Raw genomic sequence first — 21271 nt, forward strand, 5'->3', positions numbered from 1 at the left:
ACTGTATTAGCTTTTTAAAGGTTGCCAGTTCGCAGAATCATCCCCTTGAAGTAAAATCCCTGTGAAACTAAGGTTTGTTTTTAATTGTTTAGTTCATTAAAACACCATAAAGCTTTGACCAGTAATAGAATAAAAAAAAAAACATAAAATAAAGTCAATGGCTTCACTGTAACTAATTCATCTTTGTTGTCCTTCAACTCTCAGTGTCTCCTCTTTATCTGAAAGCCAAAACACTTCATTTGTATTAATGGAGAATAATAAAGTTTGGTGAAGCTTGAGAAGCTAATTATCTCCAGTCTAGTCAAAGGAACGGAGATGGACAGCATACTAAACAGTCCGGCATGTAGGAAATAGAGACTGAGTGTGCGTTTTTGTCAGATATTAATTTTAATAAAATATCATCTCTATAACCAGTCTGAATAAGGAGGTTTATTGGGTCTCACTTTCACCATCTATTCCCTCATATTTCCCCTCCACATCGTACATCATTAAGATCGCCTGAGGATGAAGAAGAACATTTCCCCATCCGAGCACTATTTATATCCCAGCAGCTCCGGCGAATCCCAGTAAAAGACAGGCAACAAATTCAGAGAGAGCAGTGGACCCTTGAGACCTGAAATAATATATTACTTATTGTGTATAATTCAAATAGCCATCCATCCGCAGTTAGTCATTCTGCTTGCATCAGGCCTTTCCCATTCATTATCATATCAGTTAACATGATTTAATGCAAATGGCTCCACCCAGAAGCGGCGCCTAGATATCAATTACTGACAGGGAGTTGTGCGCGACAAGAGTTATTATGGTAACGGCGCTGAATTAAATTGCACCACAGAGGAAGTTTGTGAATGACAGCAATGGATGAGACATTAGCAGGGAGCACGGGGGAGAGGAATAAAACGCTGCGTCTCCTCTTCTTTATTCTCTAAAGAACCCTCTTGACACTTGACGAGCCACCAACCAGACGCTGACTCGAGAGCATCCAACGTCTCAAATCAATGTTATTCCAACAAATGGTGATGAAATAACCTATACTCAGAGGCTCTCCATGCAATGGGATTGCCACCCACTATCTACAGAGAAAACACACTGAAATCATTAAGTCTCACAGCGGCGAATCAATGGCTTCATACAGATTCGGCTCTTGCAATGCGCTTATGTTTATCTCTGCAGTTATCGAGCTCTTCGCCCAACGCGTGATTATGGTAAGGACACTCCAGGAATAAATTACAGCTTCGGAATGATGCTGTACCTCTCAAAATTATTAATCCCCCTTAAACTTTCTTTTAAAATAACAAACTTTAACGTTTTCATCTGGGGTTTGATCCATGATGGTCATTTGGAAGGAAAAGCGTAAATGGCTTTCAGATTTTAAATATCTGAAAAGTGTGGCACGTATATGCCACAATTCCTGTGAACAGTTTTCACAGTAATTACAGCAGTACATCTTCAGATGGAAAGAAACTTTTCACCTCTAAAAATTGGCATGCAATGTAGACATTTTGCTCATTGAAAATTACAGAAGGGAATTATTCTGGCTAAACAGCTTAATCCCATATTTGTAGAGCGTACAACTAACAATTGTTCTACAGACAGATTATCACACATTAACACCAGCTGATCACTAATCACCGTGAGTCTCTTGGGTGCATCTCTGTTCAGTGGTCTCCTATAACATAACAAATATACAAATATACATTTCTCCAAAGCCTCATCCCTAACCTGTGTGGTGGTTTCCTCAATCCTCATGTTTGATTAATCACAAATCACTGACGCATTTTAGGAAAAGCTGCTCTGACACAGAGATTAAATTACACACTATTTACCAATTGTGGGCTGATTGTTTGCTTTTACCTATTTCGAAAAACCAATAGTTAACAAGGGATGAATTTAGAATGTTTTGGTATTAATCTTTATCTTCCACTTCACAAATTGCACCACTCTTAGCTGGTCTGCCACATAAAACACCAACAAAATATACTGAAATTTATGGTTGTTGCATGAAAAAAAAGAAAGAAAAAAAAAAGAATCGCTCAAGAAGAGGTATAAGTACTTGCTAGGCTCTGTATGTGCCCCGTCTGAAACAGATTATATAAATATGTAACAATCTCAGCTATTCTGTTTTGGATCAGTGACAGAATCATCAAATGCTTTGTGGTTGTGAAATTCACGATGCAACCTTTCATGAGTTCCCTTTATCAGAGCTGAAGAGTCGCAGAAGATGTTTTGCAAATCCTTCCAGTTGCAACCAGTTTTCCCAAAGGGACCTCTGAAGAATGAACTCTGGTCCCAGGGGGGACGCAGGGCATTGCATTTATAAACAGATGGTGGCAGCGTCAAACTCCCACAGGAGATCACAACAACATTTTCCTCCCTCCTTGAAAAACAGTCAAGCACACTGCAAAAAACAGAATACGCAGGAGAATAAAGCCTTTCAAACAGAAAGTCAGTGAGCCGGCATTGATAAGTCCAACATTTTCATTAAACAGTAAAATGAGTTTAGTGATATAAGAAAATGCTTCTGTCAGAAATTCTAATAAACCGAAAAGACTCAAAAAAAATTTTAATCAAACTGCAGCATCAACTTTGACATAGTTTACAATAAGGTGATATTATTTTCTGCAGGCCCTCTTTCAGCTCCCCAGTCTGCTGATAAAGCAGTCAGGTATGAAATCAACCCAAGAGCATCACAATTGAGATGAGATCAGTTTTATGCAAATTATCAGAGATTGAGCATGACATTATAAGCTTTAGTACTGACAGTATGTGACTCTATTACCAATATTAATGTTTAAGAACAAATCAATGCGCTTCAAAGAATGCAACCTGGGCCTGATTTAGTATTAAAAATGGACTCCAGTTGAAAATTTATTTTAGAAATTATTCATCGCCACGACTGACCGAGTGGAGATCCAGCATTGCAAATATTAAAGCTGTAATTTTAATATTAGACAAAAGAAAAAAACTTTTTCTTTTTTTTTCAAAAGACCTTTTCAGAATTCGTTCAAAGTATTATTTATTCATGTTACCCAAGGTTATTCACTGTGGCCTGCACTCAGTGGAGGATGTTTATTAGGCTCAAGTTTAAAAAAAAAAAAAAAAAACAGCCCCAGGCAAAATTGGCTAATTGTTACCAAGTCACGTCCAGTGCTCAGACTAGTTGTTATGAAAGATAATTACCATGTGTGAGAATGTTCAAACAGTACTTTGAGTTCTGGATCTCAGTCTAAGACATCAAAGTCAAACTCGTGGCATCCAGCGTTTTCTCAGAACCCGTTTCATCAGACTAGATAATGGCACACTAATCCTACATCAGCCCTGGATGTTGACACGTGATTTAAACTGTGTACAGCACAATCAGCCAAAAATAATTACTCGATCCAAGCAACTGTCTATTGTCCTGATACATAAATATTAGCACATTAACTACAATACATGATTATTTTTGTTTACAGAGAGCACGACTGACTCTTATTTTACTGAATGCAAAATACATTGAGTTTACAGAATTAAACTTCTGGCTAGTGCTGGTGATCAGGGTCAATTTCCTGTGAGGGACAGCGCAACGCAAGTGGCAGAGCCACTGAAATATTAGTAGTATTTAGATCCAGCACATAAAGAAAACTTCATACAATCCCAAGATCACCAAAGAGATCATGGGATGGTCACAGAGAAGAGAAGACAGCAAGTCTTAAATATTTAGAGAAGCTTCAAAGCAAGAAAGAGTCAGAAGAAATTCCTTTTTAAGTTAATTCATGTTCACACTGAATTTATGAAGATGTTTAAAGCCTTTTAATCTTTTTGCTTACTGAGAAACGAACAGAGCCTGGGCCCGAACAACTGGTAAAAAATTCTGTTTTACAAGTATTCCTCTGATGTCAGAGCACTGTTTGCACATTATTTAGCTGTGGATAAATAAAAAACAGATCTAACGAGGTTTTAAGGCATAATATTTTTGCACAGACAGAAAAATTACTGACAACAGAGGCCACTCTCCACTGGTTTAAGAAATCTATAACATCAGCTAATCAAAGCTTTGTCTGTGATCTTTGTGTTGCTTAGCCCCCCAAAACCACCTCAACTATGTTTCCCACTATGAATACATTTTCTAATAACCAGAGTAGTTTTCCAAGTCAAATTTATTTACACTTCAACTACCTACCATTGAAAAAAATTACTAGGGTAAAAGAACTGTGGAGTCGTCAAGAATACATTTATTACATTACGCGTTATAGTCTCAGTGTTGAAGTTCACATCTTTTTGTTGCTGTTGTGAGAAAAGCATCTTTTTTATCTTTTTTTTTTTTCTCCTACAAACTCTGCAATACCCTATGAGCAGCAGGCAGCCAAGGATGAACAAGTCTGACAAAAACTTCTCATGGTCAGCAGAATAAAGTTCCACCTACCCAACACTGACTTTTTCCCCAAAAGTTTTTTTAAGATGCATCTATACAGTATTCTTCCTCTGTTTAAAAAAAAATGATGCAATTCTTGTGCTGCAGTTAGGAGTAAAAAGTTTTAAGACCAACAATAACAAAGTTTCAGAAGAAGAAGATTGACAACATGAGGAAAATGAGTGCTAGGCTAACCAGCAGCTGTAGATTTGAGATTCTTTGGCAATGTCTTTGACACCATTTTCTCCTTGGTCAGCAGCATCTTGAGCTCATAGGAGGTATAAACAAAGCAGAAAATCTCAGAGTTGCTGTGGTTGCTGGGATGGAGCTGCATTTCACCCAAGCAGCACTGGAATGGAAAGAAGGACAGAAAAAAACCCACTGGTGATTGATGTTTTGTGGTAATTTGCTTCCTAATGCTACCCTTAACCCAAGTTGAGGGTGGAATGAAGAACAAAAATTGGGCTTCAGCCTTTTTTGAATATGTGCTCTGTAGTTTTGTGTAGTGAGCATGCACTAAAGCAGACAGGACAACCAGCCAGTGAAAATAAAGTTTAAGCTTTTTGACACCATTTCAAATCTATTTTTCTTGAGGACAATGAAATGGATAACCCTGCTGTTGTACACTAAAGCGACACACATCTATCTGCCTTTCCTCAGTTATTTCAGATGCAACATTTCAATCCATTCATTTCTCTGTTGTCAGTAAGCTATGGCACAGTGCACACAAGTGAGAGTTATAATTAGAGTCTTTTATAATCAGGCAATGGTTATGACTATTTTCTGACAGGTTTGTCTGTGTGGGCGTTCACTGCAGTCAAATGTTAGCTGCATGCAGGATCAGGATCCTGCTTTTCTCTCCATTTATCTCTCTGGGTTGCTTCATTCTTGTGAGGCCACATTCAAAAACCAGTCCATCTTGCTAAAGATGTCAGCGCATCTTAATTGAAGAGAAATTACTGAAAGTAGGGTCATGAAGAGAAAATGAAAAAAAGAATGAGTCCTTTTCTGGAATCTGAAGTTGTCTTCTTGTTTTGATAAGAAACTTCAAGAATTAACATTCTGCAATGGGAGAAAACGTGTTTGCTCACGAGAGAAAAGCCATTTAAGACAAACACAGTGCAGTAGACAGACCCTGACGTTTTCATGTGTGTCTTTGCTTATCGCTCTGAGTAACAGACCATCTGGTGAGTCGGGTTACATTTTTATGGCATTTGACCCCGTCTTTTTTACAAGCAGTCAAAGAGTTTGTAAACTTGCATGACAAATTAGAGACAAACTTTGGAGCAGCTGTTTTCTTTTGCAACTCAACAACTTAAGCTGAAGGAAATGAATATCTCATCCTTTAGACTTTTCTGTCTTATTGGTTATTTTAAATCTAATGATAACCAGTGAGCAATTAATAACAATGACTTAACACATTAAACAAATTAAACTGCATATATTTGGAAACACAGCATCACCCGGTAAAGGTCAACAGATTCTTTAAGTAGTCTATGTGCAAATCTGGTCGAGTCCAAATACATGCAGATGAAATTGTTGCATGTATTTGTAGTTTAAAAAGTAACATTTGCTGATCAGGTTGCCCAACTTCAGTCCTTGAGAGCAACTACCCGGCAACTTTTTAATGCTGTAAATGCTTCCTTCAACACACCTGAATCAAAAAGCTGAATTCCCTCGTAGCGTTCAGTCATTCAGCAGTGCAGAGGGTTGGCAATGAGCCATTAATGTGATTCAGACGTGTTGAAGAAGGGACGCATCTAAAAGCTGATGGAATAACTCTCTAGCACTGAAGCTGGGTGCCCCTGACTGAATATGAGTAAGAGAAACACTTTTGAGATTTCGATTTATATTTTCTACCTTTTGAAGAAACTTTGTATACTTTTGCATACACTTAAGTTTGTGTCTATAAGGTGAAAAAAGAAGGCTGAGGGGGTATAAATCCAATTTCAAGACACTGAAAAGTGGTTAAAATGCTTCTCTGAAGCAAAAAGAAAAGATAAAAGCAACACTAACTTTGTGTTAATACTAAAATCTTCCAGTTTTGCTGATTTCTGAGTCGCTGTCTTACAACTCGAGGTGAAGCCAGGAGGAATAGAGATCCACTTCATCTAGAAAAATGCCAGCTTCACTTTATTTGTCCCCAACGTCACCCAAAGGTTACACTTACACCGTGAAGTCAGGGTGGTTAACTAAGGCAGTTTACTTGGCTTTAGTCCTGAGTGAGCTCCCTGGCATCAATTATGTTGTTAAACCTGCAACCTTACATATAAAGCCCTGTAGCTCTCCCTGTAAAGCGACACTAATTAGAATGAAACCAGAGCCAAACGGTGCTTCATTACCATACTCACCTTTCACCCAGGATTCTGTCTAAGCGGGGAGTAAAAGCACAGATCACATAGGCGGTGGATGGAGTGAACACCTTCAAGCTTGCCGGCATCAAAAAGTGCTAATATGTTTGCCATTCTTAAATGTTTCCCCCATCATTCAGAGTAACTGTTCCTCCTCAGCATATTTAGGAGACATAAAGGAATTTGATGCCGCCTTCTCCGAGAAACAATCCAATTAATTTGTCAATTTTTAAAAGCTTCTGGCAACTGACAGGCATTTTTAGATGCTTTATGAGGAGACTGGGCATTCGGCTGGAAGTGATCAATGAATATGATATTCTTTGCCTTTGGGTAATGAGTCGAGAGCACAAGGAACCAGTAGTGCTCCTTCTGGGCTATGGAAGACTTTTATTCCCAACAAACACCACTGTTAAGTCAAGTTCACAAATTAGTTGATTGCTCTCAGCTCATTGCTTTCTAACTGCAGATGTGTTAACAAAGGAATCAGCTAGAGGATTGTTTGAAGCTCTGAGTCAGAAATCACCTGACTGCACAGAAATGTGTCCAAAAGAGTGCAAGCTGAAAAGCAAATAAACACAAAGCCCTCTTTATGGGGCACACCTGTCCAGCTTGTTAATATTAAAACTAAATAAGCCACCTGGTGTGGTTCACCGCATGCATCCAGGCCTGTGAGGAACATGGCTTCCTGAAGTTCAAAGTATGCGTCAGAACAGGAAAGAAAGGGGATTTAAGGGACTTTGAACATTGCTGTTGGTTCATTGTAAGGCTGCCCTGAGTTTTCAGAAGCAGCAGATCTACTGGGATTTTCATGCACAACCATCTCTCAGGCCTAATGAGAACGGTTGGAAAAAGAGAAAATATAACCACCAAATGTCCCGACTCAAGATTATGCAAAGAAAACAAACTTGGAAGTGAAATCTTAACCTACTATTTAAAAGAAAAACTGGTTAAATCCATATTTAGTGAACACAATGTCTCAAATAATATTTTGGACTTTATACATCGGACAATGTGCTCCTGCATAGTTTTCATCCATGCAAGCCATTCCCTTAAAAGCACATAAAAAGCACTGGCTTTTATGTGCAAACAGCTGTTAAATGCTTTTACAGCCGATATCGCTAAACAGCATCTGAAAAAGCATATCTATAGATATTAGAATAAGGAAGGAAAATTCTGCACAACAATGACTATAAATAGTCCACCTTTACATTGCACATGTTTTACATTTTCTGCAAAATACTTTTTGTCACCCACTCATAATGAAAGGTCAGGATTTTTTATTTGCATTGTATAAATACAGAACTTTAACTCCCACACACATTAAAAGATTAATACAGCGCTGGTGTTTCTCCTCCATTTAACAGCTAAGCAGCCAGAATTAAGGGTCTGATTTGGATGCAAGTCTGTACTTGCAAAGCGACGACAATATGTCAATGACTTACAAGCTGCCATAATTTCCAAGAACACCAGAAGATTTAAACAGAAAAAGACCTGACCACTGAAGAAATATCTTCCATGAATTGAAGATAAGTGTTTGTATTTATACTTGAAATCAACAGAACTGTCTGTTTGCAATATTCAAATGAATATAGGAACTCTGTCAGATGGAGAAAAGGGGAGTAAGAACTGTTCACCTCCTCCCGTACCATTTAAAGAAAGCAAACTCCATCCAGGAAAAGAAGTCAGAATGGTTATTAAGCCTCCAGGATTGAGGGAAAATGGTTGACGGTGGAACCTGGTAACAACAGGCTGCGTTGCTATAATGTGGTGCTGTCAGCTATATGATTATAGGGGAACTTACTTACATGTAGCGTGTCGATGTTCATATAAGGAATCGAGTATGCAGCGATTGATGAGATCACAGTTGATTCTAGTGATTATGTTCAAATAACCATGTGCCATGCCAAATATACATCAAGTAACACTTCTGTAAGGGTTCTTATCAATGCAAATAATAAAAAAGGCATGTATGCTTATTTTTGTTTTTATATTGGACATGTATGTCTTAAACAGGGAAATTAAACCTTGACCGAAAAAGCAGGACACATTCCACTACGTTCCAGACAGTTTTTTTCCTCCATGTGCTGAACTTAAACTTGTGGCTAACTTGTTCAATTTGGGTAGAGACCTGTGTCTAATTACCCCCATAAAAGGAAGGCGGCTCCAGATCAATATCAGCTTTTACTTTTTTACTTCGTTTGCTTTGAAGGCTGAACTCTGCAGTAACTCTGCACACTGAAATGCCAACCACTTTATGCTTTCCAGGATTTTTTTGATCATGAGGACTATATAAGGACCGTTCCACTGTTGAGAAGCCCGGCTGCGTCGAATGAACTTGTCTTGAACGTTTTCTACTTGTGAATAATATGTGTCACTTAAGAGTGATGGAGTCAAAATTGCCTCAGAAAGCTCTTACAAACTGAAATAAACAAGCAGCAGCATCTGTAAGATCATTTCTGACTGATTTATTCAATGGATCCTGAATAAACACACACCTGATTTCCAGCGAACAGACAAGACTGCTGCCTGTTGATGATGTGATTTCCCAGAGTATTTGATAAGCAGCTACTGACAGCTGCTCCTCCTCTTTGTTCCTAAGGAAGTGGCTACACTTGCATGTACTTTTAACTTCAGCTCTGCTCTGTCTCACAAATCCACACAAACCCCTTAAACCTTTTCAGTCTGTCACAAGCCTCAATGTGCGGTATTTTATTGGGATTTTATGTCAGAAAACAAAAAGTCTTGTGCATAATTTTGAAGTACAAGAAAAACAATACACTGTTTTTAACTTCTTTAAGAAATCATTTAGAAAGTGGTCTGCATTTGAATCCAGTGGTCTGTAACACATAAATTAAAGTCAAAAGCAACCAGTTATTTTCAAATTTAGTACAGATATTACACATGTGTGTAATTTAACATCAGTATAAATCCAGCTGTTCTGGAAGCCCTATGACAGATCATTAGTGAGCAGACATCATGCAAAGAGCCCAGAAGACAGAGCAGGAATAAAGTTGTAGAGATTTTTTAAAGCAGCTTCAGTAACTCTGGAGGAGTTGCAGAGTTTCACAGCTCAAGAGTCAGAAATTATTTGCAATAGTACTACGAGCCACACAACAAACATGGTCTTTATGGAAAAGTCACAACCTTTTGGGTTTATGTGGAAATTATTAAGTTTGTTAGAATAGATATTCTGTACATTATCTACACCTTGTGCACTGTGAAACGTCATCCTGTGCAGATTCTTTGGTTTAGCAAGGACAGGAACGCTGGTCAGAATTTATCGGAAAATGAATTTGCGAAAGAAAAAAAAAACAAAGGTAAATGATGCAAGTTAATTTTCATCTGTGAATGTTTAGACTCAAAAAAAGAGCCATAAACTCGATTACTAAACAACAGTGGAGCTTCGGAAAGATTAAATACACCAACACTTTACACCAAAACATTTTCAGTAACTCTGCCTGGAGCTGTGTTTGCTATTATAAACTAATCCCGCATACATGCCTGCAGTACAAGTTTTTTGAACATGAGCGGGTTTGAGGGGAATAAAATGAAAAGTATCTTAAGTACAAAACAGCAGACATTTTTTTAAAAATAATGTTCTATACAAAGCATCTGCAGCATATATGGTGAATTCAAACTATCTCAAGGGGCAGGTTAAGGAGGGCAGAATAATTAAGTATTACATGGCTGCACTGCTCTGATAACAACCTCTTTCCCACAGAAGAGGTTGCTTTCCTCCTCTGACTCTTGTCTTCAAGACACAAATAAATCTCAGGTCAATGTCAACTACATGCGCAGTAAAGTGGAGCTGCTTGCGCCGACTGGATGACACCGACCACGTGTGAGAGGTGACGGATGTTATGGACCAGAAAGAGACTGTTCAGCTCCTATTTCACATAGAGGGTGGAACACCAATGAGATGGTGTGTGTTTATGTGAATTAACTCAGTGAAAGTTTTTAGAGAGAGCCTACTGCAGTGATATGTGACCAAATGACCAGGTTCTGACCCCAGGACACTGAATAATAAAGCTATGATTTATGTGGGTCTTAACTTCTTTGAAATGCAGCCTATTGAGAGAGTCTAGAGCATTCACAGCTAAAGCTATTGTGCTCATGGCTAATACTTATAAGGCGCAGGGTTAATCTGCTGAGTGCATTAACCCATTTTTGCTCTGAGGTGGAGTTTAATCTGGCGTAAGCAAAGGACTCTCCTGAATGTTTGGTCAGATACAGGAAACATAAAGAAAACTAAAATGAAAGTAACTTTTTTGAAGGCTTGTAATGCTGCATGTGGTCAGAGAATGAGCTTTGGCGCATGTCAGAGCTCTGTTTTCAGAAACGTCTGTAGAAATCAGACGGAAAATGAAGCCCACTGATTTCAAAATGCACTATAACATGTACTGTTTGATTAAACAGGGAGGATGGGAAGATAGTTTTAGGAACTATTCTCACTGTCTGTTTTAAACCTTTTTGTATTTATGTGCCCCACCATCAGGCCTTCAAAATGTTTTAATGCAAAGTTTATTTACAGGAAACGCTCTTGTAAAGATTTTTTGGGGTAATTACTTATAATCTGCACATCTAGTTTTGATAGAAAACCATTTGAAGGCAAACCACAGCTGAACAAACTTCATTTAAAGTGCGCCTCTAAATCATTTATAGGCCTTGGCTTGTAATACACAAAGAAAAATAATAATGCTTCATTCATTTTAATTTGTTTGTGTGTGAATTGATGAGTCACATAATCTTTAATAAATCCACTTATGTGACAACACAGTATATGAGAACTGGTAATAGGACAGAAGCACTAAACCTCAGACGTGAAAACAGTAGGTGTGTGTTGAGAGACAATCTCTAAAGAAGGTTTTGGACTTTTCTCTGTTTTTATATAAAAGGTAGAGTTCCACCCAGATTTCAGTCCACATGCCAACACCTACAATGCATTTGGCTCATAGGTCCAGTCTATGAGTAATGTTCGCTCATGTCTCCAACCTCTCCTGGAATAGGTCACTGTGAGCTGAAATAGAAGCGCAAACCATTTGTTCATATAACTGCAGCTTGACAGCAGCAGCGTTTCCCACTGCACCCGAAGGTCGCTGCAGCCATCGAGGGGCTCAAGTTCAAATGCTGCTGGAGAAGTCAGAGTCCATTATTTCTGAAAGGATAAACTTAATATATGTTACTTCTGCCCTTCCCCCTAGATGGCAATGAATCACAGATTGCATATCCTTGTTATTATTTAAATATTAGAAAAACAAACCTGAAATCAGTGGAGACTTGGTTATTTTTTTTTTCAATGTAGACAATAAATCAGCCTTAGTAAAGATGCTATTAATATGTAGAACATATAGGGCAACATTGTTTGGATAGAATGAGAAAGTTTCACCCATATATTGGAACAGCTCTGCAGTGTTTATTGATGAATGTGAACTTTCCACAACCACTGGTGGTATAATCCAACCCGTGGAAAATGCAGCAACATATTAATCCACTGTGGTTTAGTTAACCCACTTTTGGTCGTCAACTAAAACTGTACCTTTTAGATTAATATGATAGTGTGATGTTAAAAGCTCTAATGAGTTTCCTTATATTTGGGGTCAGCCCATGGAGTTGAGCATACGTACACATGTATTTTGTTTTGATTTCTCTGCATTTCGAGAAGAGAAACAAATCGGTTCCCCCATCTCCACTGAATGATCGTTATGGCCTCCAATAAATTTTCTAATTCTGTTTCATAGAGAAGAAGACTCAAAGGTAGTTTTTTTTTTTTTTTTTTTTTAGTATCAGAGAGGTGTTTAAAAAAGTCAGGGAAGCAATAAGATGTTTAGAGGCAATTAAATAGAAAACAGTATTTTCTATTACCTGTCTAGGTTGCTGGTTTATTCTGGCTGGGCAAGAGAGAGAAAGAGCAAGATTTTCAGTCGATGAGGTGAACAAAGTTTGACAAGGCAGTTTTCTTTTATTCGAAAGCGTTTTAAATCTCTAGTAGCTAAAGCTTGGTATTCATAAGAAAATCTCATTCTTAAGGTAAGAATCTCCAGTCTCTCTTGAATACACACAGAAACTGCTGTTTCGGAAAAGTCACCATGACAATTTCTAATAAGTTACGCTAAAGACATTTTCCCAGGAAACAATTTTGCTTTACAACAACAGTTTTACATCAATTTGTCCTTCAAACAGTTGTATAATGTCATCCCTATTACTACTTTAAATGAATAATAACAAAGAAACATCTGATAAAATGATGCACGAATAGTGCTATGATGTTCCCTAATCATTCTTCTGTTTCTACTTTCCTAAAATATAAACAACTATATGGGTTAAAAGGGATCAGTCTGAAATCTAACTTGGCTTAATGGTCTTTAAAAAGCTCTCCACGCAAATATGAACTAATTAACTTCCAAATTAATTCTCTGATCACACCTTCGTACATAAAGTCTTTGTGCAGACGGCGGATTTTGCATGAGTCGTTCAGTGTGTTAAGAGAGGAGGAGAATCTGGATGCCTAACATTTAAAATTTAACACCTGACAAAGGAAGATACATCACAGTTGTCCCTTTAAGCGTGATAGATAGATTTTTTTCCTAAAGGCAAACCTTTCATACTAAAGCAAAACGGATACTGCGGTGCATTCATAACTTTCAGTGCTAACAGTTTTGACTGCTGTAAAAGCAGGTTCACTCAACATGCAAACACGTCTTCTCTCAAAGGTCGTCATCCTGTAGGCCTGACTTAAAACAGCAGGAGGACAAATGATTATCAATATCACTCAAACATCTTCAATCCGAGTCCAAACGAGGCAGGCTGTGATGAAATGTGCTCTTTTTATGGAGATCTTTCTCTGCGGTCTATCTTCGTCTTTTTTTCCAGGACTATTTTCTCTTTCATGGGAGCGGTCGTCTCTAATTTCTCCAGGGACCTACAAGCTGCTGCTATCTCAGCTGTGTTTACTAATCTTCCCTCGACACCAATTTCTCAGCCCCACAAAGTTAATGCTGGTCCAGTGTAAATAGCCTTATCTCATAAAACCTGTGTTCTCCCCCGCCCCTCTCCAGCTTGGCTGCTTGATGTATACATCATTAGCAGTCCACACACAGGGGGATTAGGTCAAAAAAGAAGGACGGGGAGGCAAGAAGTTTGTGTTTCCATACCTGGAGCAATGTTATCATGCATGATTAACACTGAAACTGTCAGCTTGGACATGTAGTACACACAGCCACCAGAAGATGAATAACAGGAGTGGTTCTCCTAAAGCATTTCTGAAGGATAAGCAGGCCCCACATCAAATCAAACGAGTCTCCCAGTACTCTGAAGTGATTGATGTTCGGATCGTCGTCATTCATAGATTACTGTACCTATCTCGCTCCACCTGCGCCAGTCTGCTTCAATGAAGACCCTGGATTGTTGTATATGCCACGGCAGCGAGTTTTAATTAAACCCAAAGGGGGGAAGTATTAATTATCTCATTGCCTGCTGTGAATAGGCTAGCGGCTGCAGGCGGATTCTCACATGAATGCTGATGATGCTGAGGTGAGTGAGGTGTGGCTTTGAATTAAATGCTGGATTTATCGAGCTCGGGATTGTATTTGGATAACCACCTTCAGACGAAACAACAACAAAAAATAAATAATAAACGGGAAATTTCAAGCTGTAAATCAGAACGGGGGAAAAAAGCTGACTGTGAAACAGGCCTAATTTCCCCCTCAAGAATGTTTTTGACCATTTTTTAAAAGGCTACTTGAGCTGATGGTTCTGAAACAGACAGAATGCTCCCCCTGGGGCATCCATTTAACTCTGTTTAGATTGTATCTGTTCCACTCAGCTTATCTATCTTCATATCTGCCATATTAACTGTCTCCTTGGCCATCAAATCATGTCCATCGCCTCCGACGAGCTTGTAATATTCATAGTGAACACGATTGTTCCCTCTCTGCTTCACTTGTACAATAAACACTTCAATGAATGCTTTTGTCAAGGGATTATTGAATTCCCATTACCATATGATAGACTGATTGATTAGCTACACCAGAGGGGTGTTTATTTCTAAATCATATTGCGAATTTTTCGGTAAAAGGCGCTTTAACAGATAGCCTGTTGCAGCCAATGATTTCATTTTTTTTATTTATTTATTTTTTATTTTTTTGCTGCGAACCTGAAACAGCAGTTCTCTCTTTGCCAAACCCCTGTAGGTATTTGTTAATGCAGAGATGGAGGAGCGCCTTATAAACTATGCATGTCGTATCCCTCTGGCAGTCACCAGTAGAGAGGATGATGGCAGGAAAGGGCTGGCTTTCATTAGTCTTGTGAGGCTGCTTAACATAAAATTATCCTTGGGGTGAGCAGAATGCAGACAAAAACAGGGTGAGGGCTTCATTAAGCTTGATGAATTAAAGACATCAGACATGAACGTAAGAGGAGTTGCACAGAGTCAAACTTTTCTGACACTTGGAAATAGCCACTTGTGCAGCATGAAATCAAATTTGCTGTTTCATAGAGTGGAAACTAAGAGCTGCACCAAACATTCAGAAAATGTATAATTTGGTAAATTTTAGAAAAAGAACGACAAACAATGTAAAAAACATAAACTTTTTACTCAACACCAAATTATTGTATGCATCACTGCATAAAAAACATACTTTAAATGTCTCCCATGGAAAAATATTTGTTTTATTCATTGATTTATGTTCACAAATACACGTCAACCTTTACATGGTGACATAGATGGTATTTTAGACACATAAAAACATAAAGAACTTAAAGAGATTTAAAATCTAAACATAAAACAGGATAGAAAAGCTCATTGATCAAGATCCAACCCAACAAACCAATAAAACCAATAAAAAAACACATTATTATTCAATTAAGAAAAGTAGCAATACTTCATGACTATGTAGTAGATCTTGCTCAAGAAATTATTTTCTTTTATAATGCATAGTTTTTGCAGTCAGAGATTAATTTTCGTTTTGCCTATAAGGAATTAGCCATGTTTATTATTCATATGTTAAAGACTTGTCCTCGAGAGGGTTTACCGCATGGGAAGCTGAATGAATTCAGCAAACACACAAGGAGCACTTAAACCTAAATAAGTTCAAGAATTGTTCAAGTTCATCACATTTACTTTCTTAAGATCATAAAAATCCTGTAATCTGATAATCTTTCTTGCCAATTATATACTATCCTGAGTGGCTGCATGTGAGTAGGAGGTATAAAGAAAATCAGAAATTGCATAACACATTTAAGCATAAAATGATACATAAACCATCATTAGTCCAAAGGTTTCCAAGTTTGCTTCTGTAACTCAAACATATTGACATACTTGCCAAAAATCCAACACAGATATGACACTGCTGAGACTTGTTTGTTCTGCAGATTTACAGCCAATCAAAGGACAGAGACAGTTTGATTCTAGGAAGCAGACTGACAGGTTTTTGCAACGTTTAAATCAATGTTGTTACGACATACAAAACTGAATACACTTGTTTATGTCATATTTATTCTTTTATTCAAAATAACAATTTTTAACCAAATCTAAAAACATACTGTTCATGGTTTTCACATGATTTTATCCACACTAAATTTATCTTTGAAAAATTGCTGTATGGTCATTTCTGAATAGAAATATCTCAGTAAATATCCAGTAAATTAAATTGTACTTTTTCAACTGTGAAATTGCATCTGTGGACTTCCACATCGTTACAATTGTTAGACTAATTATAGGACTCATGCACGTTAAGAGCCAAGAAAACACGGACTAACTTCTCACACCAAAATGTAGCCATTCCTATAACCCAACTTTGTTTTTTAATGAGAGTGCATAAAACCTGACAAACAAACAGCTGACACAGAAATGGTTCTGGAGTTTCTGGTAATTGCTTTAGACCAGAAATCCAACACTACTTTACTGTTTGCTCATCTACTGACTCGGAGCAGTATACTAGCATCTTGGGAGCACTACAGCCCCCGACAGGTAAGACGTAGAAATGTTACTTCTGTCCAAATTGGAAGCCTGCCACTGTGGTTTATGCACTGATCAACTTTACTTGGTGCTTACTAAATGTCCTCGTGTTTGACCAATAGCTGCACAATTTTCACCAGTAGTTTTGGAGAAAAATCAGCTTTGTTATTTGGCTAAAATAGCCAAAGCAGAAAAGAGGAGGACTTACCCCTCAGGAGGTCGCTGCTGGCCGAAGGAGAGCTGTATGTCCGAAACAACATCCAGTCAAAGTCATCATCCTCCCCTTGGGTGAAGTCACACAGATTAGGATCCGAGTCCTCTTCAAACGTGCAGCCAGCAGCTAAAAGAAAAGAAAGAAATAAAAAAAATAAAAAACAGAATTAGCTAAAAGGCTAGAATGGGGACTCACCACATTTTCCTCACAAGTATGTAAAAGATGAAATGATAAAATAAAGCTCCCAGCACTAAAATGTCAAACTTAAGTAGACAACAGACTGGAAAAGTGACCACAGTCAGCTGTTCAGGTGACACAGCTTTGTTGTATTTCAATATAAAAAGAATAGCTGTGGTGTGATGGTTTCACATAGTAACCCTGAAACATACACCTATTATCTGGACCTGCCAAACTCACTGCCCACACATTCAGCAGGGAAAAAAGGCATCAACAGTAATAGAAAATGACTGTGTATACATTGGGATTTCATACGGTGGCCAAACATTCAACTTTAAACCTCAATGGGCCTGCAATCTAAAAAAAAATGTAATTTTCAATGAACTTAGAATAACTCACTATCCTTCTTACACAAAAGTAGCTTGACTGTTAAATCATAGCAGAGAAAAGAAGTATGATTTTCCACTGCCAGGATTTTATGAAGGTTTTTCTAAAGTGCCCTGATGGAAAAATATGCTTGCTTTGAACATATTTGGGTCAGTGAAATATCAAAATATAAAAAAACTGAGCTGATCTGCTGAAGTTAGTCAAAGTCTTGGTATTTTGTATTTCACTTCCTAGTGGATCGACCTGATTCAGATGGTCGACCCAAACTCAGATGACCCCCAGCAGTGATGGCTACTGTTCTGAATGGTAAAGCTCAGGTAAAGAACCATAATCTTTTAAAGAAAGATAAAGGTTTAAAATGACATTAATCTATTTGCAAATGAGCAAATGAGTAAATGCAACATTTGGCTTTAACGCCTTAAAAAGTCCATGTACGGTGGGCCTTAATACCAGGCATGAGCTACATCACTATTAACCAAATAAGCTGCTGCTGCCACCCCAAGTCAGTGATTATTCTTTATACACATGAAAATGAAAATGGCTGCCCACAGATACAGCGGTACATCGTTGACCCCAAGTCAAATCGAGAAGCAGAAGAAGCGACACCTACAGGATGCAGCAGCAGTTTCTGAACAGTAAGTCAACCCTGCCACAGTTTTTTTTTTTTATTGTTTGTTTGTTTTTTAATTGTTGTGGTTTTAGAACCAGACGGGACAACTCCATCGCATCCTTGTTATCTGAGCAGGAAGTCTGCCTCGCTCTTCCTGAGCGTCAAGCTAACTCTGTTGGTAAATTCGGTCATGTAGTTTTCAAGAGTCCTTCGTAAAGTGATTTGTACCAATTGCAGATTTTTTGGCAATGTGGTTGCAACATTGTAATAAAAAAGCAAAATGAAGCCAAACTTATCTGGTCTCCATGACTGAGGGAATGCATGGAGAGCGGTAAAGCTAGTTGACCAAATGTTTTCAAGCCCCGGTTGGGTTGATAGAAGAGAGGCAGTGCACTCAGACTGCTGCTTAATTTGCCACTAAATTAGGTGACAGTTTTTGAATTTTTCAATTGTTTCTCTCTTTTTTTTGCCTTTGGACTGTTTCTAGAAGCAGTAAAGACCTGAATGAAAGTACAAGAATGTATAAAAAGGACAATTTTGATTAACAGGTCCCCTGTAAAGAAGTCTCAAGAACCAAATTTCCTTCAAAGATATTAAGCGACACACTTTTATTATTTCTGCCTTGAACCACTAAAACTAAACATGACAGATTACAATGCCCTGCATGTGAAGGGATATGAAGATAAAAGTACCACTCAGAGTGAGCAGGTCCTTTGGGGAATGCTGTTATTATCATAATATTTCTCAGTCTGCCATCTCTTGAATCAAAAAGCCTCATTTTTTCTTAATGATATTAAACAGTGATAACATTAATGGGTCCTGGAAGCAGGATTGATGGGTTTTGCTCGTTGTTCCACACATCTGTTGCCATGTTTCGCCATTCCTGTTGATGTGAGAGTTACGGTGTTGCAGTGGGCAGTTTCGAATGGCTCTGTCATTTGACCCCGAAGCCTGTGTCAGTAATAATTAGAGTGGGACAGCATGAGACGTGGCATGCTAATGATAGGAATAATCAGTAGCAGGTCCTGAAGGTGACCCCAGTGGTTGGCTGCTCAGTCTTTTCTCTAATCTGCCATTAACCAAATGCTTCCAATGTGGCGATCGGTAGAGAAAAGCAGAACTGGACTCACTGTGGTGAGGATTCAATATTGTTTTAACTACACTTGTAGATTTCCAGTCGTTAAAGTCATGCGCAGTTTAATCAGGCTGCTGTGAAAATAGTAACTATAGATGGTATTGTTTCAAAGATATTTCAGCTGCAAATCCTGTAACAATTACTTTACAATAAGGCTCTCGAGTAACGTGTTGAGTACTTATGAAATTTAAATTATTCACATGTATGTTAACTGTTAAGAGTAAATGAACAGATTGATATTGTGCTTGCTTAATTCTTGTTGTATTTCCGGCTGCATCTTTAGCTCTTTCTGTGTACTTCTATTTCCCTGCAGGTTTATGCCACACCTGTGTTCGATCGGGTCATTACTCACTGCATGTAGGCCCCCAGGGGTTCTCTGGCTGTTTCTCGGATAGTCTTTGTACTCTGCATTCATTCAAACTTTCTAGCTGCTTTCTTTTTTATTATTCCTTGTTGGCTCCCTTGTGCTTGTTCCTGCACTTTTGTAAGCAACTCATTGTGTGCTTTGGGATTTATCTGGATTGTGCTTGTCTTTTTTTCCATGCCCTTTACCTCTTTCTGTGTGTATGTGTTTTGCTGACTTCCTTCCTGAGACTGTGTATTAAACTTTGCATCATGGACATAAACTTCAGCTGCTTTTCTTACATAAAGTTGTTTGTTTTACAATATCGAGCTTCAGGTAACTCAATATCTTAGCTTTCTTATTTTGGGAGAAAACATGTAATAAAAATGTAAACTGAATTTTTTGACATTGGAAAGGCATATACAGAGCAATTAAAATTAACTGTCTATTGCTTTAAAAGGTTTAAATAAGAACTGAATTAAATCAAATGACAGCACATAAAAGCACATCTTTAGAATCAATAGACTAAACCTTTTTAATCAAAAATATTCTAATAGAGCAGCTTTTAGCCGGTATCATTTATGTATTTCTTTACAACCTCTTAGAAATGTTTATGAGCAGAAAGGTCTTACATAAACATTAATTAACCTTCTCTGACACATCAAAACATTTGACCAGCATTTCATCTACTTCATAAAATTTCAAACTGTAGCACATTTATTGGTCAGCTGGCTGAAAAAATGCTGAAACCTCCAGGGTGACCGGATATTTTCTTAAGCTTCATGGAGCCTATTAATATGTAGAACATATAGGGCAACAGTTTTTTCTATGCACTGCTAGTCAGCTGGATTGTAACTATACTTTAATTTTCCTTCAATTACAAGAAAAACTAATCCAGTAGATTGGAAATCATTCTTACAAAAACAGAATGATTTTACAGATAAGCAATAGAAAAAATTCATAGGATTTTTCCTCTTTGGTTTGAACTGCTCTGCATTGTTGTTTGTTGTTCATTATATTAATCTGTAGCTCTAAATCTGTTGTTTATGAAAAGTTGTTGCCTTAAAGCCAGAGTTTGTAACATGGTTTGATTTACCCAGTTGATGCCAAACATAGAAACAAAGTGTGATTTTGACTTACATTTGTTTATACATCAGCATCTAGCATCTAGTTCTCAGGACAAGTAACTGCAAAAAAGTGTGTTTGTATGAAAATATAAAACATATATAAATTTATATCACAGTCAATTATAATTGCTATAAAATAGATAATAATGTTCAACGTGTAAAGTAGAAGAATATAACGTGTTGTTTTTACAGACACCTGCTCAGGTTTTGTAGTGTCACTTTAGCGTTTGTTTAACAAAGCACAAAACCTTTGTCAACCAATCTGTCTGAGTTTGTAGATCTTAATGGTTCTGGTTTTATGCATAGTGGGTGAGTTGCTGAAATGCAGAAATGATTGTCTTGCCCCAAGCAAGACGATCATACAATGGTGCTCTTTGGGAGTAAGAAGCTATTTAAAGGAGAATTTAATGTTATGTTTTATAGCCTGTCTGTAGTTCACTCAGGCTGCCAGAAAGGGAGAGTGAGAGCAAAACCTTAATAGGATAACTCTAAGTCTAAGTGCATTACAACAAAGTTTCTCTGTTTCAGCAATTTTGATCTTTCAGTCTCCATCTGTTCAAAAACAATTTTAGGTTTGGA

At 37.8% G+C, this 21271-nt stretch overlaps 1 protein-coding gene across 4 annotated transcripts in view; it reads right to left on the reverse strand.

Moving 5' to 3' along the window:
* Positions 1-21271, reverse strand: part of ptprub (protein tyrosine phosphatase receptor type Ub) — a 212781-nt gene that overhangs the window by 131819 nt on the left and 59691 nt on the right. For all 4 annotated transcript variants that reach the window (XM_055042255.1, XM_055042254.1, XM_055042253.1 and 1 more), the window contains exon 2: positions 16908-17039. In XM_055042255.1, coding sequence (XP_054898230.1) covers positions 16908-17039 — 132 coding nt within the window. The remainder of the gene's footprint in view (positions 1-16907; positions 17040-21271) is intronic.

This window comes from Poeciliopsis prolifica, unplaced genomic scaffold (assembly GCF_027474105.1).
Source record: "Poeciliopsis prolifica strain line A6 unplaced genomic scaffold, Auburn_PproV2 SCAFFOLD017, whole genome shotgun sequence".
Taxonomy (NCBI): Eukaryota; Metazoa; Chordata; class Actinopteri; order Cyprinodontiformes; family Poeciliidae; genus Poeciliopsis; species Poeciliopsis prolifica.